Source organism: Myzus persicae, unplaced genomic scaffold (genome assembly GCF_001856785.1).
Source record: "Myzus persicae strain clone G006 unplaced genomic scaffold, MPER_G0061.0, whole genome shotgun sequence".
Classification (NCBI taxonomy): Eukaryota; Metazoa; Arthropoda; class Insecta; order Hemiptera; family Aphididae; genus Myzus; species Myzus persicae.
The window spans coordinates 508,900-535,886 of NW_019104000.1; the positions used below are offsets into that span (position 1 = coordinate 508,900).

The window sequence follows — 26,987 nt, forward strand, 5'->3', positions numbered from 1 at the left end:
ATATATCAGATAACCGAAGACGATACATATTTAAAAATTGAAACTTTATCCGTCCGTTTCATTTTTTTTATCTAAATTGCATTGGATTTTAAGGTACTCAAACAAACCATGCATATTGTAATATTATATTATATCATATGTCTGTGTATTGATTTGCAGTCGTGGTTAGTCGAGGTGGATAATACCCATTATATCACCTTCAAGTTCTACATTTTTAAATTAAAAAAATATATTAACCCTACAAAGATGATGTAAAATGACAGCTCCAATCGCGATTCAACTGAATCCCCTAGTCGGTATACGAGTATAGGTATTAGATGCTGTTATTAGTAATTTATAATCTATTTAGTTCTTAGCGTACGTCATCAGTACATATTATAATTTATAATCGGGTACACTGAATTATTTTTAATAAATATCAAATACATACTCAATTGGAGATTGTTTTATTTTATTGAAAATACCTACTTATACTAGCTTTATAGCTGGATTACTATTTTAAAGTCTGTATTCTGTAAAGTACTTGGTAGTAGTATTTTAAATACTTTATCGAGGTATTTATACTTAAAATGGAATACTATTTTATTTTACATTGAATGTATTCAATTCAATCACATAAAAAAATTCTTTATGGACATAATATACGTAAAGGTCATAAAATATGATCTATATAAGATTACACACATTTGCACATAGTTTCAAATGTTTACAGCAGCTTCACACTCACACTACCAAAAATGTATATTCAAAAATTTGTAACGATAGATTTTTAAAATTTAAATCATTGAGGGAATTGGATATTTAAAAGAAAAATAACGATTTTAGTTATTTTGTTGCAGTACAAAAAATGTTGTTCGTTATAATTTGAATTTGCTATGATTGTGTAGACTAGTTCCAAACTATTTATAGTGTATTGCAGGCCCGTTAAAAGTAATTATTAAAGTTCAAAAATGTATAGGTATTGTTCTCATAAATTAGTTGGAAAATATTATTAATAATTACAACAAATTTTTTTAGGTCAACTACAAACCAAAAAAAGTGTTTTGCGTTGGCATTATCAACAATTGAATCAGAAATAAAAAGTAGATAAAACAGATTCCTTAAAATGGTGGAATCAGAAATTACCAATCGTAATTACCATATTACAATATCAATTTAATTATTAATTAAGTAATTTAATTTTTAAAAAAACACAAGCTAGTGGACTTCAAAAGGTTATAAGTTAAACACTAAGTCGGTCCGAAAATTCTAATTGCACTCCATTGTTCGTACGCATTGAAATACATAGGTTTCCGAAAAAAAATGTTCAATAACCGCTTTGGAGCTAAACAGTATTTATGCCGCGAAATAGTATTATACCTTACATTTTAAGAAATTACTTTTTTGGTGGGGGTGGGGGGCAAATATGTTGCCCAAGGCGCAAAATGTTCAAATATGGCCCTGACCCTAAGTGTTTACCACGAACCTAATTAAACTATTCTACAACACACTGGTATTGACATTTGACATATCAGCTATTATAGTAATATATTATAATAATCATTAAATAATTAATTTATGCAATTTGTTTTTGGTGAAAATTAGTTTAGCTTACAGTATTACAATAATTACTAATATACGATAGTAATATTAAATATACTTAGAAATATAGGCTAATACAGACCGTCGCCGCTCAGAATTGTTTTTCGCATACAATAATTAACTATAAAATTCAAATTTAACGCATCCTACTCAAATACGAGGTACACTCGATGACACGTCATGCTCTGCAGTAGAGCGACTTCCGCGGTTTTTTTTCAATTCTTGATACATGAAACGGCAATACAACACAGTATTATACTACAAGAAATGGGAATTGTTTATGAAAAGTATTCCGTTAATTAAAAAAAAGTATTAACAAAATTACGTAACGCGTTGTATACTATCGTTATGTAAACGTACGTCACCTGTACTGGCTAATATATCCGACGCGGTTTAAAGACTTCAATAGATACACATAAACGCATAATATGTATTATAGTTTGTTCGTCGCAAACGAAGTCGCATTGTACTGCGGTATGAAACTCGCGAATACCGCACATCGTGGAAAACAATTTCCTAACCGACGCCGGATCGGCGAAAAAAAGAATTTACGAAAAAGTTTTAATTCGAATAATAAATCATAAGATCCACGTCGCTCGCCGGTCAACCGGCGTCCGCGACCTGCGTTTCTCCCTCCGGACCCCGGAGCTGCGGTGCAGCACAACACACACGCACACACACGCACACACACACACGCGCACACACACACACACACACACACACATACACAATACCGATGGATGTCCAAGGACACAAACATCAGACACGCACTTAATCATTGTCCAATAACGCGCGTTTGATGGTTNTTTAATTCGAATAATAAATCATCAGATCCACGTCGCTCGCCGGTTTTGGTTCGTCCACGCGACGCGTTTCTCCCTCCGGACCCCGGAGCTGCGGTGCAGCACAACACACACGCACACACACGCACACACACACACGCACACACACACACACACACACACACACACACACGCGCACGCACTCACACATATACACAATACCGATGGATGTCCAAGGACACAAACATCAGACACGCACTTAATCATTGTCCAATAACGCGCGTTTGATGGTTGGTACTTTGGTAGGTAATAGGTACACAATGTAATATAATACATGTATAATAGGTATATATGTGTATTAATATATTGTGCCTATTGCCTATTACATGGCTACATATTATTATTATTATTATTATTATTATTACAAGTGGTAAAATACGGTAGCCAACGTTTATTAATACCGTTTTAACCGTGCGACGGTGTGAAGATAACGTGGGTTGTAGGCATACGAATAAAATATTATAAAATATAATTAACAACATAAACGTGTAATAATAATGTATAATGGAACCGGTGATGGATATTAAAAATAACAACATAAATATTCCTGCATAGCCGTTTTCTTCTATTCTGCCGTATAGTATCGACCGGGCTTTGTTCTAATACTTTGTTTTCATACAGCTATAAAATGAAAGTAATTTAAGTGTATAGGTCATTTTTGTTTTTAGTGTTCAAAAACACTAAAAAGTTGTTGGTTTTTATTTTGTGTTATTTACAAATAATGTTTAATAAAAAATAATTGTACAGAACCATAAAGCATAATATAATGCATATATGAAATGAAATTGTTGTTCTAAGCCACCTTAAAACGTTAAAAATAAACCCCAAAAGCACAATAAAATGTCGTAAAAAGAAAAAATACCCATTAATACATCTGAGGGAAATAACATACAACCAGTATGTTTATAATAGCTTTTGTGTACAACTGCATATCTGAGTATGATTTTTTGTATGACTGTCAGTGTGAATACTTAATTCTTGATTATTTCAAAAGATAAACCATCGATTCAACATTATAGATGGATACGTTTTTAACTTTTTTTTTCAATTTTCTCAACATGAAAACATTTTTAATTTATATATTACGTTATTTCGATTTCCTCCATCGCTGTTTTTAAAAACCGTTATTTACACTCGAAAAAGAACAGGTGTGTTCGACTGTGTGTCTCTTTGAAAATTGGAAGTTTAAACTCATTACTTCTCAAATAACGCAGTTCTATACTTCTATTTTAAAATAACATATGTTTAAATTTAGATGTAATAATAATACAATTAATACATGAAACCATTATAATAAACTATTTATACTTCACTTCGCGGATATTAGTACAATGGTACTTTATGTTAGCAACTATAATGAACAACTAACAATAGTAGATACCTAAATACGTTTTATTTTAACTTCAGTGGGGCTTTAAGCTCTTATTAACTGTTATAATTTATAAGTAATTACTATATACATGTATAATATATTCTGTGATAATAATAATAATTACATAGTGTTGAATATTATAATTAATAATTATTGATTAAAATATCCGACTCTTAATGTACTGTATGTATTATGGTATCAACATTAAGTTACTCAAACTGTAACTATACCGTAGTTGCCTATAATATGTGTATAATATCCGCATGAATATTGATGAGACTGCCGAATCAAGTGAATAGTGTTACACGGACACACGGTCTGTTTTTGATAAATCAAAGTCGATAAAAATAAACATTCTTCATAAACAATCATCGAAACCCACAATTAACGATACATTTAATTGCCATTAAAACCGACAATTTTATATCACGAACACCGTAGACAAAGTACAAAACTACAAAGACAAACGAATACTGAGTACAACTGACATTACTGAAAGCGAATATTGGGCAACAATTAATGTACCATCATCAATGGTTTTATTATAGTCTATTATAAAGTCAGTGATATTAAATTCTAGTAGTGTACTGTGTACGCAAATTACACGACACTACGACAGAGACATAATAATATTACTATTACCGACTTGGTGCATAATATATGAATACGTATAATAATGCAATATAATGTATCGTATAATTCGATTATCGATTTCATTTGACTGCATCGGGAAATTAAATGATAAAATTATACTAATTGAGAACGGATTACAATTTTGTCTAATATACCGGTAAATAACTAGACGGTAACTATACGGTAAATTACGATACGTCGATAATAATTTATACACTTTAGTTAAATAAAAATATCCACAGTGACGTGATTCGTTGTCTGCTACGTTGTGTAAATGCTGCTCACAGCTCACATGCTTTTCAATCAAATAATGTACGACTGTTGTACGAGTATCAATTCTATATAACTAATTTACTACGTTCAAGGTTAAATCCCGTGAAATAATCAACTCTTCTATAGTTGGTGACTGTTAGTCAAACGATTCACAGGGAAAAATTAAACGACGATATACTGAGCTTTAAAGTATACTTATAAGTTATAAGTTAAAATATTTTGTCAGAGCGCCAAGATTCGAACATAATATCAAAATTAAATTTGTATTATAATAATAATAAAAAAAAGTAAATTAAATTGGCGGAAAGCAAAAGAATAATATTAAAAAACTTAACGGACGAAAAATGTCACCTTACTTAAATCTGTTCAAATGTTATTCTAATTACAAAAGTAAAATCTTAAATCACTAAAACGACCGACGATTCTATGAAAAATTAAATTATAGGTTGCCGCCATAAAAATAAATGTGAAATGTCTAAAACAGTATATTATAATTTAATCGATGATAATATGTTTTACTTGCTCACTAATTTGGAAATTATTTACTTGACGAACATAAATCTCTATACTAACATTGAGGCAAAATAAATTATGTTTAGCCAAGTAAAGGTTAGGTAATTATGTTTGTGTCTAATTAAATGTACCATTATAGTATACGTACACAAGTTGCCAATACTTAAACATTTCTTTAATTCTTTACATGCCACAGAAAAACTAAATTATAACAATAAACGGAAATGTACAGATGTAATTATTGTTTAATTATAAAATAATATAGTCATAATTTAAATGTATAATTCACACTGGAAACATTTCAATTCGTCATAAATTACACCCCAATAGTGTACACAGTGTATTGTATACCCGTTACGTTACATTAATTTAAGGAATATAATATTATGACATCACCTTAAATTGCAAAAATAAATTGATATCATAAATTAATATACTATTTTGTTTGTTGAAAACTTATGTCGCAAAGGAACAGAGTACAATTTATTATTGTTAATTTATTATTATTATTATTGCCCGGAGAGCTCGTCAGTATTGGATATAGATTTCAGCGACAATAGTGTTTTGTAGGTGTGTTTGCGGCAATTCGTGAGATTAATTTTTGTTTTAATTTCCGTACATATTGCCGGGGAATTCAATAACGTGAAATGCATACGATCGTACTGAATGATGAAATCAAAACACCTGGGTTATTTCTTCATGATCTCTTTTTTTTTAAATCTATTATATGATTATAATAATATTATACCGTCTCGTATGATATTATTATAATACTATGTAATATTATGCGTGTTCCGCCTCTCGAAGTAACCCTACCTAGCACCTACGACTTGCGAGCCGAATAATAAAATCCAGTCTCGATTGAAGCCGAAACGCGCATTAATTACGGATATAATGGGATTCGTCGCTATACCGATCGGTATTCAGTCGACTGAACGTTTTAAAAACAAAATCCTATAGAACAATCCCGACGACGACTATGCAATGGAGTAGTGTACGCAGTAAAAGTAAATAGGTACCTCTATTAATTATTATTGTTACCTATCTGTATATTATAAACGTACTGATTCGTCGCATCCTGGATTGTTCGTGGCGTTTTTAGTGAATGCGACGACGCTTATTGTTCGGACGTGGATGGAACGGAAAAAATTATAACGACCTAGTCGGATTTTCCTGAAGACGCTTGTAACGTGTATTGTATACTTAACTATAATGTCTATAATGTATTGCGTGTGTGGATCGCGATTTAAATATTATCATGACATTCATGACGTTATATTATAGGTAGCGGTGTAAAGGTGCGGTCCCGCAGGAAGCGTTTGCCGTTTTTGTGCTAGCAATACGCCGTTTTCAGCGATTCTAACAAAATTATAGAAAATATAGATGATATACATGATATACGTGTCATAAATTTCGTATTCATAAAAACGAGAGTGCTCGTATACGCGAGGTGTTATGTTTAGGACCGATTAGTATATTTTTGACAGATGAGTCGAAGGCTAAAATATAATTGTTATTTATTACTAACTCGTGCGAATAAATTCTTGACGATGTGTATATCAAAATTCAAAAACTATAGAAAAAAAAAATTAAAAAATCGTAAATCAAAAATATAAAATAACGAAATATTATCTCTAAAAATATTATATACCAGATAATACAGAAAATCCTTATATTACTCTAACAATCGGGGCCCAGTTTATTTTTCATATATTTATACTTACAGTTTTCTAAAAAATTGGGACAGATTTGACCTTTTTACTGTCTAACATTACCAGGCGGAGTTAACATCGTTAGAGTAAAACGGTAGGTATACGGAGAAAAAGAAAATACCAATTGTTTTCGCGGCGGTGGCGTTTAGTGTTTTTTATCGAAAAAATCTCGGCAGTGGCGAGCACTCGACGGGAGAGAAAGGATAGAACCCGAACAAAGCTTTTATATATTATTACATACAGGTGAACAAGCCCGTTAGATACATATTATATTATACATGTATATTGGCGTAATGCATGCTCGTACTTACGTGGAAAAATTGCAGACGAATTTTTTCTTTGTTGAGGTTGGCTTTTCTCCCTTCTACGGACACCACCGCCATAAGAGGCCTCGGGCTAAACCATCATATATAGCCCGTAGGTATTATTATATTACAATATTTAACCAAATCCCATGTACATACACATTATATATATGTATAAACGCACTCGTGTGTGACGTATATATGTATAATATAACTATATAATATGTATATGCACGCGTCGGATTTCAACCCCCAAGCGCGAGGGCGCGGGCGCGAGTCTAAAAAATAATAAAAGGGAAAACTACGACTGCTGTGATGGAATGAGGAGGGGAATGAGAGTGAAAGGGGAGGCCTACCCCTACCCCACTTCTGCTCATACTCTCTTCTTCACCACCGCCCGTCACCGATTATATATTATAAATATATATAGAATATATGGGTATATACATATACATTACATAGAGACGTCGAGCGGCAAAAATCAGCGGCGTCATTGTCCCCCACTCCCCCTGTACACACGTACAACAAGGGCAAGCACCCCCTACCCCCTTCGTGTACTCAAAGTCACCCCTCGCCCCGCACAGCTGCGCAGATCAGGGGTGATGGCGGCGGCGGCGGCGGCGGCGGCGGCGGACGGATGAATGAAGTGCACCGGGACAAAGAAACTGGCAGTGCGCATGGCCGCGGCGGCCGGTAACGATTTTCCGGCGTCCGCCACCCCCCGTCCACGTACACCAGCTGGTCGCTGACTGGCTGTGTGGCCTTTGCCTGTGCGTGTGGCGTTCCACCGTCGCCTTTGTCAAGGTTGACTATTGATTTGCCGGGTCGATGAAACGCGTCCCTTTGTTCGCGGCCGAGCGCGCGCGTGTCGCTTTCGCCCTGGGCTCAGCGATCGTGTGACGCTCGCTAATATTTCACTGTGATACGCAGGAAAATCTAAAAAAACGCAACCTTACGACGTTTAAATATTAATGTACGACACACTTTATCAAATATGGCAATAACTAATAATATTGTTATTATCGTCACCGCGTCTCCGCCTTTATTTTGCCTTCGCCTACCACTTCCTTATGATCACGCAACCTGCACGCTAAAGCGTTTTTAATTTTCATTCGTTCGCCACTTTACACTTTTCCTTTTTGTAACTTAAACACGATTGCCTAAACCGTTTCGTATGACGTGGCCTACTACAGTGACGGGTGAAGTATCGTTCAAAACAATATAAATATTGAAATTTGGGAAAATCACTCTGCTGCATACCTGCATAATAGGTTTCAAGTGTACCTATAGTCATTGGTAAGGATTACTGCAGTTTTGAGTAAGGTTGTTAATTTGAATTCAACGATAATTTTAGTGTAGCAAAACGAAAAACCGCGATTCTGAGCGGAGAGCCGGACGCCCGGACACGACGTGTCGCCTCTATACCTGGGAATACTTAATTTTTCATTATGACTTAAAAAAATGTTATCAACAAAAATAAAAATAAAACTATATGAAATCCGAACATTTTAAATGTTTTTACGTAACTAAGAAATAACCAAAATATTTTAAACATTATTTAATTTTTACTCATGAGATTTCGTGAAACGAGTAAGTTCGCAGTTCGGTTCAGCCAAATTGTTCACATGACGACTTTTATACGACGATTATTCTGTGATTTAAGCGCATCCTTGACCTGAACATAAAAAATTGCACATTCAATGATCGAAAGAAAAGAAAAAAAGCCATACCTATTTTTACACTTTGATGTTCGTGACGGTTTAATTCTCGTACATTTTCTGAATTTACCATCTTTCCATTTATGTAGTATAGGTAGTTAACGAAATCGTTATTTGCAATTACCTACGGTGTGATCCTATCGTACGGCCGATATAATATGCTGTTAACAAACCGTAATGATTCAATTTTTTGTTTTAGTTGTAACGTTATTTGTCCACATTGTGCTCTGTCCTTGCAATATTAATGCAGTTGCATCGAGTGCCTAACGACCGCAGCGGTGTATACACTATGTACGCTTGCTTCTTGCTTATTATAATATTTAATGAAAAATATGCAATTCAATTTTATCACACATTGGCATAAAACTTGTATTACAAAAATAAAAACGATTTCTCTAGGCCAAGAACTGAGAAGAGTGACGTAGAGTTTTGTAGGTATATGAAACACAATTATGGCAGAATAACAACAATATAATAAAAAAAAATATGTGGCTAAATATAAAAGTTATTTTAAATAATACCTTATTCGATACAATACATAATTAATATTTTTGTACTGTGTAATCACTAACCGCAAGTGGTACCTACGTGTCAATTGATAATATTATAAATCTGCAGACATTATAATTAACAATCATTTTTCGTTTCAGTAGGTAGTTTAAAACCTTTTATCTGTAAAAATAGAACAACATTTTATAATATGCATACATGGCATACACATATAGGTCTTTAATGTTATGTATATCACAATTCTAGATCTGTTGTACTTTTGTATAAAAGGTTTTCAATGCTAATGGGTGATACGCTGATAATATAATGATTACGTGAAATAATGTAAATACTATACAACAAGTCAATAACGACAATAACATTATGATGAAAAAAAGGCAAAACATCTATTTTTAAATGTGTTGTATAGTTTATTGCACCGAAAGATAACACAAATTGTAATTTTATATTATTATATTATACGATTATTATTTATTAGTTATTACTTATTACGAACTTAATATTATAGTTATTAGAACTTATTACTATTGTACATTAATTTATTATTAAACATTCATTTTATGGCAATAATTTCCTGTAATTCTCTCTTGTCTATGACTCAATAACTAAGACTCCACGATTCAACAATACATACAAATCCTAACGAAATAATTCGTTTTAAACCATCTATGTGTGTGATTACTTAATACATTTTAAAAGTTAAGACCAGTACAAATTTTAAATCAAAACCAAGAATATTAAAAACTGGGAAAGTTGGTCTGTTACAACTTACAGTAGTATAGTTACTATACTGTTATTGAATATACTATAATTTCACATATAGTGAAAACAGTGTGTAACAGGTTCGTGGTTGTGAACGTTAGGCTTAACATTTTCCTAAATATTTTTAAAATTGCACGGTGTATAGAAAATAATACTAAATAGTAATAATATATGAGTTATGACAAAAAGTCTCAAGATTCTAGTACTCTGCTATTAGTATGTAATATTTTTCTTAATTACCTCACAGGTATAACTTAAATTGTGATTTTTTTCTTCGTCTTTGAAAAAAATTGTTACTGTGTATTTTCAATATTTTTGGACAGCTCTAGGGCCAACTTATAAAGAAACTTGTATTACATTTTAAGACTTTATCTATTAACATTGATTATTTTATAAATGTTTAACTATAGATACAAAATAATAAGCATATTTTCGGGATTTTGAACATACATTGTAAAACAAATACATTCAACATTTCAGATCAAAAACTAAAACAGACTATTTTCTATATTATAATTGATAATAATATATAATATATCTAAAAAATTTAATTTATAGTGTTTGAAAATTAAATTTAAAAAAAGACTTAAGATGTATAAAAATAGTATAATATGGTCTAAAGAAAAATGCGACAATCAAGGTGGATACTGGATTGATGTCAATCCACCTTGGCGACAGTTGTAGTTTTTCGGTGTTACGATATGAGTCGAGCCTATGATAAGTTGCTCCTATAATACAGTGCCATCTGGCAATACATATAATTATTTAGTACACGCTTTCATAACTTAGTACACATTATGTAAACCCAGTCAAATGATTTTTTTCTGCAAAAATCGTTCATCTAATCTTTTGACAAAAATAAGAGAATCGTCTGAACGTCGGTATGTACAGAGTGTTGAACATTTTCCAAAGCCCAATGGAGCGGTGCTGTGAAAAACTCCTGTTGTTTTTTATGTCGTAAATAAACCTATATAAGGAATTGCACGCATCGAAAACAATTAATTTGTTTCGCTGTCCGTTCACAAGTACCTACGTAACGTCAGTTGATCGACAAACGGTAGTTGTGTTAAGGTTAAATAATAATAATAAAATAATAATAATAATAATAAACATTGATTTTCTCTTAGAGTTAATTTAGCGTACCCATCTATATACCTATCTGGCTATCTATATCAATCCAATATCCATCTACACCAGAAATAAAATATAATGGTACTAACAAAAGGATCGAAAACCTTTTGTTACCTATAATATACGACGATATTCCCGCATATATGTATATATATATACAGCAAAACCAAAAATAATGGATCTGGTTTCACTAAGGTTTAAATAATATATTACACTATTATGGTACATCGAAGAAAGAAAAAACTCCGAGAAAAAGCCGATGCGAACACTACCCCCATATTGTCGATGATTTTAGTACTGCAGAAAATAAACGTCGTTAGAATTTACTGAGCATGAAAAGGCCGAGAAATGTCTGAGTGAAAGTTGTATTATTTATTAAAAAATCTGAACAAACATAAATGATATGAAACAAATCATATATGATATGAATGATATGATGACTTCGGGGTGAGTCGAAGAAGTACGTTTTATACAGGCTATAGTTTATACACAATAAATTCACAACAGCGAGAACACAGAGATTTCGACACTCGACTTCGCTTAGTTCTTGTACTACTATATTGTTACATGACTATGTGTCTATGTATGAGTATAAATATATTTTATATTTTCATAGTATATTTTGTATACATTGGCAGCCACTCTGACTTAAGATTTAGGAAATACATTTCTTTAACCACCGCCGTCGCAATTTGTTATAGGCCCTCAAACAGTATTAGATTTTATTCGGAGCGAGTTACATATAGCTATGTCCGAGTGGAGTTTGTTGTGAATATTATGGCGAATTGTAAGGCTTACTGGTCCAGTTCATATTAAATTATAAAAAATAAGTCACTTGCAAGGCGCACATCAAAGTATGACCGTCGAAAATAAGATGATGAATATTAAATGCGCGTCGCAGTGGCGTAATTATATAGGTATCGTATCTACCCCTCCCCCCATAACTTTTTTCAAAGACCGACACCCCATATTTATTTACTTATTTAAAGCTCCTATAGTTTATTTTATAAAAACCCGAATCTCCTATAATAGATGTACATAACTCAGATAATATTAATCCGTAATAAACACTATTGCATACTAATTGTATTGTATTGTTTCACTAACACGAACCACTGAATATTGTCAAATAATATTTTATCGCAGAGCGACTATGCACATCAGTAACATTGTATAATGCATAACTTTATCAATTGTATTTGAATATTAGGAAGTGTAAAATTTCCATGCGAGCACATATTTATACATATACTTAAATTATAATATTTACGATTGTATTGAAAGTTACTGATACTTACAAACAATTTTTTGAGGGGAAATAGGTAAAATGTTCAGCGATTTCACCCACCCCCTCCCCTACCAAACATGACCAAATTATGCAGCTGTAGTGCACAGTTAAATTTTAATGATCTCATAATAATAATAGATTATGCTAAGTGTGGTACCGAGTCAAACGTCATTGCATAAATTTCATTAGCAACATGCTGAACTGCTATGAAATTATACTTCACGTAATAATATCATTAGATTGAACATTGAAACCTAACCTAAGTTCCTAACACTAACGCACACGACCACAATTCAGTAGGTTAACCACTTAACATCCACACTCTTAAACATTTGATGATGAATTTAAATTGCAAGTGCATAAGTGCAGTATAAAAGTCGTTGTGCAGTTGCAGGTATATAACAGCATTGATTATAAACACAAATATTTTATAATCAATGGTAATAGGTAAAAGTGTGCAGATCATTTACGAGGTTGCTGCCTCACCATTTAAGACCGCGTGTATATTATACTAAAATGTTTAATATTTATGTCTATTTGAATAGGTACCTGATGAATATTAGTGATTACAATTTTAAATTATTTACATAAAATAGCTCTATATTTTAATCTATGCAAATTGACTATCTCTACAGAGTCTTAATACATACTAAATTTTTTTTTTTGAGTATTATACAAGTATTAAATAATTTACGACATTTTATAATTTTCTCCGTTTGCAATAACTCAACACATAAAATTATGGATTTCTCTGACTTCGAGACCATCGCCAAGATTTTATAATACCAGCTATCATGTTGTGCAGGTATATAAGTAATATAATATATTAATATTATTATTGTTATTACCATGTTCAAAATAATGGAAAACGAAAACCTACCGACGTCGTCTTATAGCTCCTGTGTAGCAAGCGAACGATTATTATACGACCGGTTAACACCCACAACCATTGTCGTGAGGTTTTTTCACCCATGAAACCAGCAGAGAACAATCTTAGCAGAACCCCTCCACTAACCCCCCTGACCACCACAAACCACTACCACCCGAACATCATTGTAGTAATAGTCGGTCATATTATCATTATATAGTAGGTAATAATTCTTTTACGTCGTCGTCGTCGTCGTTGCAGCTCGTATATAATAATATTATTCTCATTGTGTGATCGAAACCAGATTTACGTCTTTTTACTATACACGACCGTGTACCGTACCGTATTAATATACTTATATTATGCTATGATATTAATACATTACATTGTCATTATTATTGTGCGCACACACGGCGTATGATGGGTACATATTTTTATTATACATATCATTATTGTATAATACCTATTATGGGAGGGAGGGCCTCTAATCCGCGCTCAGAAATCCCTGTGAGAAGGCCACACGCCGACGCGAATCGACCGGGGACATCCGCGAGCGCAATGGTCAGGAAAAACGCATCAACCCTTTTGGGTATTTTTTCCTTTATTATTTTACAAATGTCCTCAGCGCGAGGGGGCCGTTGCAACGACTGCACGGTGTAGGGTGGAGAGGGGTCGACAAAGAGGACTATTCAACTCGTACACTTCGTGATGTATATAGGTACACTTAACACAATGTCCCTCTCTGTACGGCTATATATATATATCCCATTATTTTACATGCGTATATAGATATCCTCTGCAAGGCATACGCGCGGGATCTATCGATCATTGGACGATGCCACCCCTCATTGTTGTTATTATTATTATTATTATTATTATTATTATTTTTTACAATCCACACAACTCCGCGAACCGTTGCTGTACATAATAATATGTTTTGGCGTCATTGTGCAGTACTCGCGGTTGCAACGGCGATTTTTCGCGTACCAACAATCCTACATACATGCTATACAAGCACTGAGTATACTGCCGATGACAATAATGTGCACACAAACACGTCGTCGTTGTGCAACATACTTAATAGGTAACCGGAAGTACCATTATTCACCCTAATCCTTTTTTGTATTTTTCGAGTGTACCTACACAACTTATATAATGTGCAAGACTATCGTACTTATACCCGTGTCCCGTATAATAATTAATAATATTAATGCGTGGGTATTAGCAGTCTGCAGTGTGATATAAAATATGAATGATGTCATAATTCGTTGGTGATTCTAATGCCATGTGTCAGTTCAGTACAGATTATAGATTACCTAAGAATTTAATACCTATTTTTACGAATATTGTCTCGAATCGATCGACTTACAAATGCGAGGTACAACGTACCCCGAACTCAAATTCGATTTATGTTATCACATATTATGTTTCTATCAACTATCACAGTGACACACTATAACACAAACTATACTATTCAAAAAAAATATAGCATAACAACACCGATGTTTGCAGCATAATTAATCGTTTTGTTACCAGTGTTCGAATTGGGTAATCTCGACTTCAGACATGTTACAATACTTACAAAATATAATAACAGCGTGTTATAATTTAGTGGCATAAACTAAATAATATTTCAATATTTTTATTTTTAATATACCTAAAAATCTGAAATTATAGACTATAATATTTTAAAGTTTAAGTTAACAATACTTCAAAAACTCATACAGTTACCGTAATAAATAATTTTTTTAATTAAATTAATTAAATAACAACTTATTTCGTGAATTTAATGATAGATTATGCTTACATTATTTATGTCTAATTTGAATTGTTTATCAGGTCTACCTACAAAATGAGAAACACGAAGTGTGGTTTTGCTATATCCTATATCCACAATGTTATGATATGTGATTGTGATGGATTGAAGTCGGAGGCAACAAATATTTTATATAATATATTGACATCTGACAAAATTTCAATAAAAATGTTAATTTTCTCCTATAACAGAGAGTGTGGTTTCGTAGATTTAGAAAATATTAACATCAAAGAAGCCACCAAGTGTGGTTGCCTATACCAAACTCCTTAAATCGTGTGGTCAGGTTCACAATGAGAATATCATCATGAAATATATTTTTCTTTCGTCAACCGGTCGGATAACATTTGTGTTGCCGTAGTGCGTTGCGTTGCCTATCGTGTTCGAAAGACAAGGCGTACAGATTTTTTTTCTTATTATTTCTCGATAACTAATGAGCTTTAAATGTAATTCACCGATGCGCTTTGCACGTGAAATCGCTGCTATTGATTAGATTTATTTTAATTCCAGCCAATAACTGCATTCTTTTAATTATGTGTATAGATCGTCCGTCGTCATAGTAGGTATATACTATATTTGCTATTCGTGTCAAGTTTTCAACAAAATGATATAATTAATGATATTTGTGAATGACGATACTCCGACACCGCTCAATATTGACCATAAATAATTTCCTTATTACAAAATGATTGTAATAGAAGAAATGTATTCATTTACTGAAAAATTTAAAGACAAACCGATAAATTACAATATTTTTCAGATTGATTTCCGTGCAATATACATTTGACATAGACAAATATGTCTGTTAACACGATAGTTTATAATATGAATTTGTTTGTTGAATAAAATGCGTTGTATCCAAATAAGCGCGCGTGTACAACAAAAGTATAACATATAAATATAATAAATACCTATACAATAATATTATAATATTATAATATTATATCAGATAAGACAATATAATAGAATATAAGCTGCTTGAGTGATGCAAAGCACTATTAATGACTTATGAGATAATGATAACATTAAACTAATACATCTGTTAAATATGTATTCTGATAACTTTTTTTATATTCACATATTTTCTACAGAATAAATATTTGCACGGTATAAATATAATATAATATTAATTACTAGCTTAGTATGATAAGAAATAACAAAAACTTCTAGGACAAAATGGTATAAATTTGTTGGGTCAGCATACGACAGATAACAAAAAAAATCAAACTATACACGGTTTTGTATGATTTGTAAACTCAAATAGGACATAAATAGGTACAAAGATTATTATTATTAACACAATGTGGACAATAAATTATGATTCTTTTTATCTCCGAAACTAGTTATTTAATCCTATACATAGAATACGTATCAATGATAATTATAGATTATGATAGACGGTGAACTGGCGGTGCTCATAGATCAGAGTTTTCTATACACAATATTGATCTTTACATTCAGCATTTTAATCTGGTTGAAATTAAATTTTAAATGTTTGCCATTCTGATTTCTGATATTTGTGTGTACGATCAACCCAATAAGGCATGAGTGATGTGTACATCCAATTTTATTGTTAATAAATTATAGTATATATTTTCATAATATACATTATTTATTTACTCTTAATTTTGAATAGAAGTTTCCTTATTATTTTATTGTTCCACCCAACAAACAATTTATTTATCATTTTGTAAGGTCGGTGTCATTTATCTTCTTGCCCGATACTGTAACGCCATTGACTACTGTGTGCACATAATATTTCGTATATACACCTAAACACTTTATTTTCCTTTACATGACATAAACATAATACATAAGTATATTTCTAAATATATATTATATATGGAGACGCACTTGGCCACTGGGGTCAACTACGCGATAAAACTGTTTCTTCGTATCGATCGCAAGGCAATAAAAACCTCTGAACGACAAAATTGGGGTTCGGCGCATTTAAGTAATTTATGCATATATGTATTGTTTATGTAAGTAGTTGTCGAATCGACTGAAATTCATTCACATTGTTTCGATTTTAATTATTAAGGAACTGTATTTGATTATTATGTATATTATTTATATTGTATAGGTACTCTAAATGCTGTATATTATACGATGCTCTCGTAAGTACTACTAGTGAGTAATAGATACGAGTAGAAATCTATACAAAGCGTATATAAAAAAGTTAAATAATCAATTTTGGGTTTCGAAATATTCATATATTCATCTGAGTACTGAGATAATATTATACTATTTTAAACCAGCAATACTGCTGACTGATGATTATTGTTCGTATTTTTCGCCGACGACATGTTCTTGTATACAGCACCATCGCTGCGTATAGTGTGTACGGTGTAATGTGTATTGTGCTGTAGACGTTAGCGTATTGTATATACCTACAGAGTGGTGTTATATTGTATAAGATCGAATAAAAAAAACTCGTTGTAAAACATTAGCGCATAGAACAAAAAAAAACAATTTTCGTAACCAGTGTTTTATTAACGAAAACAATACACGAAAACGTATTCGGATTGTAGATTTGTAGCTACCTCGGACGGACGAGGTTTTCGCAGTGAAAATAAATACAATTATCGGAAGTCTAAAACTGATAACAACCGTTAACGAACAATCGAAATCTTTATGCGGCTATTGTTATAACACCTATATTATGTATTATGTGCCTACTGCCTACTACCAACCTTATAATATTACAGAGTCGGCGACAGATGGATCCTCGATATTATAATACGTGTTCACAATATAAATAAATATTGATTTTATCTATACACCGTTGGAGTATAAGTATATACACGAGGACGAATGCCCGCCATGTATTGCCTCCTCGACTGATTTTAAAACTACGCATGGCATACCAAATTTCACGTTGAAAGAAACCGTTTCCATATGTTATTTTTAAAATGCTTATAATTTGCTTTGAAATTAAAGTATCAAACCAATCCGGGAAGGGCCCTAAATAATATTCGAACATTAATATTTGATAACAGGTCTATTCACTCTAAAATTATAAATAACAGAATAAGACAAATTCCTATAATTTGCTTTGCTATGATGAGTTAGCTGTCATAAGACGGTTTACAATGATCAACGAGTATAGCGTAATATTGAGTATTTTCGCTAGGTGTCGTGTGCGGATAGAAGCGGTTAAACATATAATATAATATGATAATTTTCCACTGCAAATCAAATGGTCGGAAGGGGATCTCGCGTAGGAGCGTCACGATGGTAATAACCTAACACACCGTATATTGCACCGTTAGATTCTCATACCCCCTGGCGTGGCGGCGGGTGTCGTTCCCTTTTTTTCTGGTGGGGCGGGCGTTGGTGATAAAAGGCTTGGCAAAAGGGCAGATAACCGTGTCCCGTCTTCATTAAACTCGGGTGCGGTAATAGGTTGGAGATACGCAGTCGGCCGAGGGGTGGTTTAGTAATTTCCCCTTTAACCGCCCGCGATTCCGCCGGACGTGTAACGATAAGTATACCGCACAAAATGTTATAGGACAGAACGAAATAAATAATACTACAAATTATTATTATTATTATTATTATTATACAACGTGGTGTGCACAGCAGCTGTATACCAGATTTCGAATGATGAAATATTCAAGTAAATTTGTACCTATACAGCGTACAATATTGTGTGTTCGGGTGTACGAAGACACGAAATTATATATATTGTGTATATTATTCGTAACATTTACTAAGCAAATAATTGGTTGAAAAGTAAAAGCTAACAATGTAAGAATATAAGAAATATAAAATGTAAAATTAAACATAAAATATAATAATTAGGTCAGATATAATGCAGTTCCAGTAGGGAACCATGGTTTTATTGTCATCATTATGTAGTGTAAGTCCTTTGAGCCATTGCCCATTTATCTGCATTTTTGTTGAGGTTCAACAGATCGTTTAAAATGCCTTAGAGTGCGTATAGATCGCATTCGTTGAATATAATATTATGCACTATCGTTTTTTTGGCCTCTCGTCCTGCTCCACATTCAAATTTTTTTCCATTTTTTTAATGTCACAGCACATCTCCTTGGTCTACAAGGAATTAATTTAATATTATCAATTTCCCGAAACCTTTGTTCCGTCGATCAGCCGCAACAATAAAAGAATAATATTACAATACCGTGGTCCGCCAACGACTGCCGCGAGTCGGTTCGATTTGAGTTTATTCGATTTTATTTTTCGTTTGAGTCGTTCCGTTTTGTGCTCGTTTATTACAAATGCTTAGGAAGTTTTTGTTTTAACCGTGCGCTGTGTATAGTATTAACCATCCAGTATGCCTGTTACCACACGGTGCAGCCGTTCCGGTTATAAAATCATAACCGTCCGCCCCTACACCCCTCTCCCACCAAAAAAAAATTATTTAATACAACGATCTATTGTCTGAGTACATTACCGTTTTCACAATATTTATTGTACGTTCATCCCGTTAACATAATAATAATATACTCTCTGTTCCGGCGATTCACTCGCGATTCTTAAATACCCGACGACCTTTCGACGTGCAATCAGTCACGTATGCACTCGTACCGACGCTCTGCCCCCGGGTACCGACGTGAGCTTTTTCGCCTTAACATTGTCCGTTATTATAATTATTTCGAATGATTAACACGGCTACCGCGGTTACGTACACATTCTAATGGGCGGCAGCTGCCGTATGCTGCAGGAGTTGGGGCGAATAGGACTTGTGTTATATAATATACCGACGTGTGTATTGTAGTAGCCGATAATATTGTGCACTCGAATTCATTATTGTCCGTACGAGATTTATTTAAAAATTCGTTTTATTTCGATGCAATTACGCGAAGCAACGTTCAAGGCCGGCTGTGAACATTTCCGAAGTCGCTTCATCGTCACCGGAGTCGAAAGCTGCATATTATTTTCTTTTTCGATATCATACAGTTATTATAGGTAACTGTTGTAATGCTTAATGTCGCCCAAAGTCCAAATCGACGATGATTTTAGTAAAATCTCCGATTCCCCCTGCCCGCCCCCACCATCACCCATCCACAAGGTTGGCGTTCCTGCGAAACAAAGGCTAGCTCGTCGACGGTTGTCCTATCGGCGGTCGGGTTTTTGGAACGGAATCGGATAATGACGACGACGACGAGAGAAAGACACACACGCACGCGCACACACACACACACACACACACACACACACACACACACACTTACAGTTGGCGAGAGACACACACAAGCGTACACAAAGAGAGAGTGAGAGAGAGGGAAAGCGCCGCGGACAAAGAACGAAAGACCAAATAGATAGATGCGGTGCGGCGGTGGGCCGAGCGGCGCGGGGGACCGAACAAGCGTAATAGTCGGCGGGCGGGGAGCGCGGTGTACGTGTGTATACGTGTACGTGAGCGCGGCTGTGTGTGCGTGCGCGGCTGCGTGTGTGCGTGTGTATTATTTAGGGCCCTCGGGCCCCAACGCGCACGGAGTAGGATTTTCGGTGGCCGGGCACGCGGCGGCGGGGGGTTAGCCGAGGGGTCCCCCACCACTACTTTGCCGATCGGCTGGTGCGACCGCCGCCGCCGCCGCCGCCGCCGGTTGTGAACGCTACACGTCGGTGGTGGCGGGGCGCGGGGTTTCTTTGTTCCAACAGCTGATCCGCGTGAGCCGGCCGGCGGATGGGACTGGGACGACCGTCGACCACCGCCACTCGTCAGTATAGTACTACAGTACTGCAGGCTACAGTCGTCAGTCCGCACACCACAGCCGCACCTAGCGTTTCGTTGCCGTCGTTGTCGTCGTTACCGTCGTCAGTCAGTCGTTTAGCCGCCGCGGTCAGATTCGGTTTACTCCTTAGCTGCTGTACGAAATCCGATCGAGCTTAACGTTTATACGCATCACGCCAGTGTGTGACAGCCGGCTTTTTCTTATTTCACCGTTGTCGCGTTTTACGAGCGATTCGTGTTCGTCGATCGTACATGTTTGTTATTCGTCAGTCGTAGTATTGTCGGTTTCGAGAAGAACACTTAAAAGATATATTTTCTTTTAAACCTTTAACGAAAATCAGTCAACATTTCTTTCACTACCAAGTTCGTCATTACGATAGCTAGGCGCGAGAAAAATCAGAAAAAAATGGAAGTCGTACCTCCGTATTACATACAACCGTCGTACCCGGTCCATTCCACTCTCGGTACTTAGCTTTTTTTTTCTAACTAAAAATTATTACAATTTTTTTTTTTTTTGCTTCAATACATTTACATTTTTTTATTTTATCCAAATAAGCTTAAATTTTAAATTTCTAAATTTATTTTTTTATTTTTTATTTTTATTTTTTATTTTATTTTTTATTTTTATTTAAATTCGTAATCTATTACCCAAATCAATTTTATATTTATTTTGACATTGTTCTAAAGATCCGTGTTATTTTATGTGTACACAGGAATCTTGAAATTAGAGGACATCGAATCGGAAACGAGCGCATTTATGGCATTACACCAACGGCTTGAAGAAGAACTTCGGGCCGCCAAGCGTGCGCAACTATCGTGCGGCGAAGTCCTGTTGCCGCCCGACTTGCTCCACCGGATAGCTCATGATGTTCTCAAAATGGCCGAAAGCGAACCCTGTGGTCTCAGGTGAGTTTCATTTTTTTTTTTTTTTGAGATTTATATTATTTACACTTCTCCGCTTCTCAACTTTAGACCTTCCCAGTCGCCACTACCCACTAGGCACTAGGACATTTGTTTTTTTCATTCAAGATATTTTTTTTTTTGGAAAAAAAATCGACCAAATTAACTAATGATTTTTTTATCTGTCCTCGCAGAGGATGCACTTTGTACCTGAATTTCGAGGGTGAACAAGAATGCCGGAAAATCGGCACGATCAAATGCGACACCAACACAGTGTCCACTTTTGAGTTGTTCCTCACTCTCAAACAGAACCCTAGAAATACGTGGTCACTCATTCCACTATTCATTAGGTAAGTTAATCGAAACGTGTTTTAACTTAAATTTATTAATTATGCGCTTCGCCACACATCAAAAGTTTGATGCAGCGTAGTATTTTTTCCCTTAAATTTTTCGACTCTAACAAGATTCGTTTTTTTTCTTCTGGTGTAGGAATTTTACAAGCGGTGGTACAATAGTGATCGATCAAGAATTCACAATAGAAAAACGGAAGCTGTATAGGTCTTTTTTAGAATAAAGAGCGCCGGATGTCCGGCGCTGCCGAACGCCAAATCCTCCTCCACCTCCTTCTCATTATCAGTATCTCATCAAAACACCATCACCACCACAACTATAAATCCAACCACAACTAGTACGACCGATAGTACTCGTACCACTAATAGCACCGCCATCGCCGTGATTGAGAGAGAGCCAAGACTGATCCCCTCGGAACAGCCTGTGCGTTACAAGACGAAAAACACCCGTATCAACAAGTAGCGGTCTTGTCGTCGATTATCATCAAGTAACAAAAAAACCCCAATTTATAATATTATACGCGTAATAATATATTGGTCTCGTGAGTGTGTGGAAGTGAATATTTATATATAAAAAATAAGTTTAACTATGAAGATTAAAAAAAAAAACTAGCATACGGTATGATATTATAATATTGTTTCATACGTTATAACCCGTGTGCGTAAGTTTAAAAAAAAATCAATTGTGATCAGTTCTATATGTTACGTTTAGTTTTTTGTTCTCGTTATTATTTTTGTCGATACATTTATACATTGGATTATATTTATATTATATATATTTAATATTATATATGTCGCCAGATTATAATATGATTATTATTAATACTTTTTTCCTTTTTTATTTTTATTTTATTTTTTTACCCATATAAGTCGTTGTTCTTTATAGGATTTTTAATAAAAAATATAATATATATATATATTCATAGAGTGTAAACATTTAAGGTTAAATTATTATAGATTAGAGTTTTATAGAGTATAGTTTAAAAAAAAACAAAAAAAAACGTTGTGTATTAGGTGCAAAATAATTTTTTTTATTAATGTACGTATTTTAAGTGAATGGTAGAGAGAGAGATAAATAAAATATATTTAATATATAAAGCGAATATAATATTATTTCCAATATTATCAGTGAGGAATTATTAATCAAAACGAAAAAAAAAATGTTTATATTATCGAGTGTTTGATGTCGCGTGTGTCCTCCAGACAATGATAAAACTAAAGTAGAGTTTAGAATTTTAACCAATATTAACTTATTTAGGCTATAAATAAATCGCACCAAAAAAAAATATATATAATATAATATAACTAAAAGCAAAAAAAAAACCCCAACTCATCAGGCGTTTTTAATTTGTTTTGCCAGATGTCTTTCATGTTCAAATATCTATATTGAAAAAAAAAGATATGTTAACCTTAGAGTAAGTGTTCCTAACTGACATCACACATACAATTAATACAATACGCTATGCATTTATATATACATTCTATTATATATTATGTAAAGGTATTAGCGATTTTGAATAATTTAAAAAAAAATCCCCAAGAGCTTTTATTATTTTGTGTGATTATCTCACAAATGTGATATAATTTAGTATGTTGTGTGTGTACATATTTCCATAATATATACACGTATCGACGAACGGAATGAGATTATTATTAATAAATTTAAAAAATAACGTTGTAGGTCTTTATATAATTTTGCTTATGCAAATAAGATAAAAAAAACATATTTTAATATATTATACATATACATATAAATATATATATATATATATATATATGTGTATTAAGAATATTTTATTTAAAAATTCAGTCAAAGAAATTATAAGAATTGGCATTAAAACTAATAGTTTGTTTTTTATAATAATTTTTTAATTTAAATAGGCTAGTGAAAAATACCTATGTATTGTGATAACGGATTTTGACTTTTTTCTTTAAACGTTAACTTTCAAATTTCGTAGGCTTTAAGCGCGAGTGCGATGTGAATTTTTTTATATAACAGCCTGTTTTTTCCTCCCAAAATTAATAATTTATAATTCTATAAGAATAACTAAACCATTGTAATAAGATATATTTTTATTTTTTTATTTTTTTTTTTTTTTGGTTATTGTAATGTATTTCTGATCTCAGTGGCACTACATAAAGTGTAATCTTAACAGTATTTTTATTTTTTTTTTTTTTTAAAGTTAAGTTTACCTTTGAATTGTGTTAAAAGCAAAATAATAAAATGCTGCGCTAAGATCGAGTAGTAGTACTGTACTACTCAACAAAGCGTCAAAAAGATTATATATTTTTGTTTGTATTATATATATATACATATATATATGTATATGTAATGTATTTCTGATCTCAGTGGCACTACATAAAGTGTAATCTTAACAGTATTTTTATTTTTTTTTTTTTTTAAAGTTAAGTTTACCTTTGAATTGTGTTAAAAGCAAAATAATAAAATGCTGCGCTAAGATCGAGTAGTAGTACTGTACTACTCAACAAAGCGTCAAAAAGATTATATATTTTTGTTTGTATTATATATATATACATATATATATGTATATGTATATATATTATATTATATTATACTTTTTTTTTTCGTTTAAACGAAGAGTCCCCTTTATATTGTGGCACAACCTCACCACCCCAGGCCAGTCATATCACTTCATAGCAATTGTCATTTTTTTTACTTTTGTTATGTAGTAGATGATGAACAAAAGAAAATAATGCAAAATATAAAATTTGAAAATGAAAAATAAAAAAAAATATTTTGACAAAAAGAAACCATTGTTACATTTTATTTTTTTCCTTTTCCTCATCGGTATCTATAATATGATAATTATAACATTATTACAATAGTAATAATAATCGGTGTTTGGCAAAACCATAATTTTGTTTTGTACCAGCTGTGTAGCTTGTCGCCGGAACACCGAAACGACGAGCCATTGACGCTACAATGGACCTCGCGGGTAAGTCGTAAACCCGTGAGCGTAATAGTATGAAATAACATGAAATTGTGATTAATAATTTTTACTCAAATTTTTTCCCCGGTTCACGGAAATATTAATTGTTGCACACACCACGGCAGCATGTTGTTTTTGTTCGGTTTTCCGGAGTCGAAAAATCTAAAATGTAAAATATAATAAAATTGACCCCATTTCCACGGGGCCAGGGTCGTTGAACCACCACCACCTCCGCGGCACACGCGAATAGGTCGAAAGTATAATATCGCGTCGGATGACGATTATTTTTATTATTATTCAGTGGCGACCGACAATAATGATGGTGATAATAATAATTGTTTCGCTCGTGTGCCGAGTGCGTGCTGTGCACGAGAGAATCGCCCGTGTGTCGTGTGTGTGTGTGTGTGTGTGAAATTACGCACACACAAACTGCTTTGCCTTGCTGAATATCGCGTGTGCGTATGTTATTCGCTTTCTACAAATCGAATTCGCCGACAACAATATTCACGACCTCAAGCCGGTATTACAACCGGCAACCCGGTATTCGGTATTCGGTAACGAACGCCGGTGATGATACTAATCGATAGCGTCCAGACCGCGGCGAAACGGAGACCGTCGACCGTGTACAACTCACTACAGTCGGAAGTGCGAATAATATCGTAACATTCGTCGTCGGGTCTTGCAGTGTACCTAATCTTGTGCTAGGCCTCCGTGTACATATTGTTATAGTTTTACACTAGTGTGCACGGCCGATCAGTAATAATAATAAACATAACGGACCCGCTGGTAGCCTGGTAATAGTTGGTATCCATTTTACGGTTTGGGAAGAAAAAAAAGTGGAATAATGTATACACCAATATACACATACACACTGCCTAACTTCAGCGATAATAGGATTGTCGGACGACACACACACACACACACACACTGCGATCGACCCACAAACACCTTTCTACATAGCTAATTTCCCCACTTTACGACTTGTCGTCACAATGTCCTTCAAACGTCTCTGATGACGACGGTCCGTAACAGCGAGCGAGTGTGCGTGTGTTCGCGCGCCTATGACCAGACTAATATTATAATGTTCGTCCAGAACCGAATACACTGTAAGCAGTGTAAGCGCACGAGAAACGAGCATTGGCAGAGTCTTATGAATTTTGTCGCAAAAACTTCGGCGGAAGCGTGAGTTAAAAAAAAAAATGGGCCTCGAACGAGAACCATTACGGGTAGTGCACGGTCACGAGATTCTGTTCTCGAGCGCCGGTCCTAACAACCTTTCCACCACGTACCGGCCAGATTTCGAGATCGTTACCATCCGCAGACCACAGTATATGATATCGAAAATACTACAAGAACTATTGCTGGAAACCAGTTCTTCGAGACCGCAGCCTCTGGTAGCCGGCCCGCGACGTTGACGTGCACGAACCGACCTGTGGCGAACGTGTTACGACCGGTCGCCGGGCCGTTATTCATCCGACGGTCGCCGGACCGCCACTCGCTCCTCACCAACGATGACGACGACAACACCAATCCTCTCCGCCCGCTACAACAGGTCCATGTCCCCCCCCCACCAACCCGCACCGAGTATCAGTGCCCGTAGGTTTTTTTTCTTCTACCTTCCGATAGTCCGATGCACACGCACACACACACTCAGATTTTATCATCGTAAAAAAATCATCCGAAACAAAAATATTGTTCATTTCGTCTTTTGTTCGGCCGAGGACTATCCCCATAGGCGCAATTTCAATTTTTTCGTCGAGGGCT

At 34.2% G+C, this 26,987-nt stretch overlaps 1 protein-coding gene across 2 annotated transcripts in view; it reads left to right on the forward strand.

The window, feature by feature from the left end:
* The window catches only part of LOC111037441 (protein charybde-like), a 39,564-nt gene extending 15,892 nt beyond the window's left edge, over nt 1-23,672 (forward strand). The window contains exons 1-4 of one of the 2 annotated variants that reach the window (XM_022320017.1): nt 21,005-21,486; nt 21,736-21,928; nt 22,117-22,272; nt 22,412-23,672. In XM_022320017.1, coding sequence (XP_022175709.1) covers nt 21,429-21,486; nt 21,736-21,928; nt 22,117-22,272; nt 22,412-22,496 — 492 coding nt within the window. In that variant the 5' untranslated portion in view covers nt 21,005-21,428 and the 3' untranslated portion in view covers nt 22,497-23,672. Of the gene's footprint in view, nt 1-21,004; nt 21,487-21,735; nt 21,929-22,116; nt 22,273-22,411 lie in introns of those variants that run through there. The other variant, XM_022320016.1, reaches the window with a different exon arrangement.
* The last annotated feature ends 3,315 nt before the right edge of the window (nt 23,673-26,987 follow it).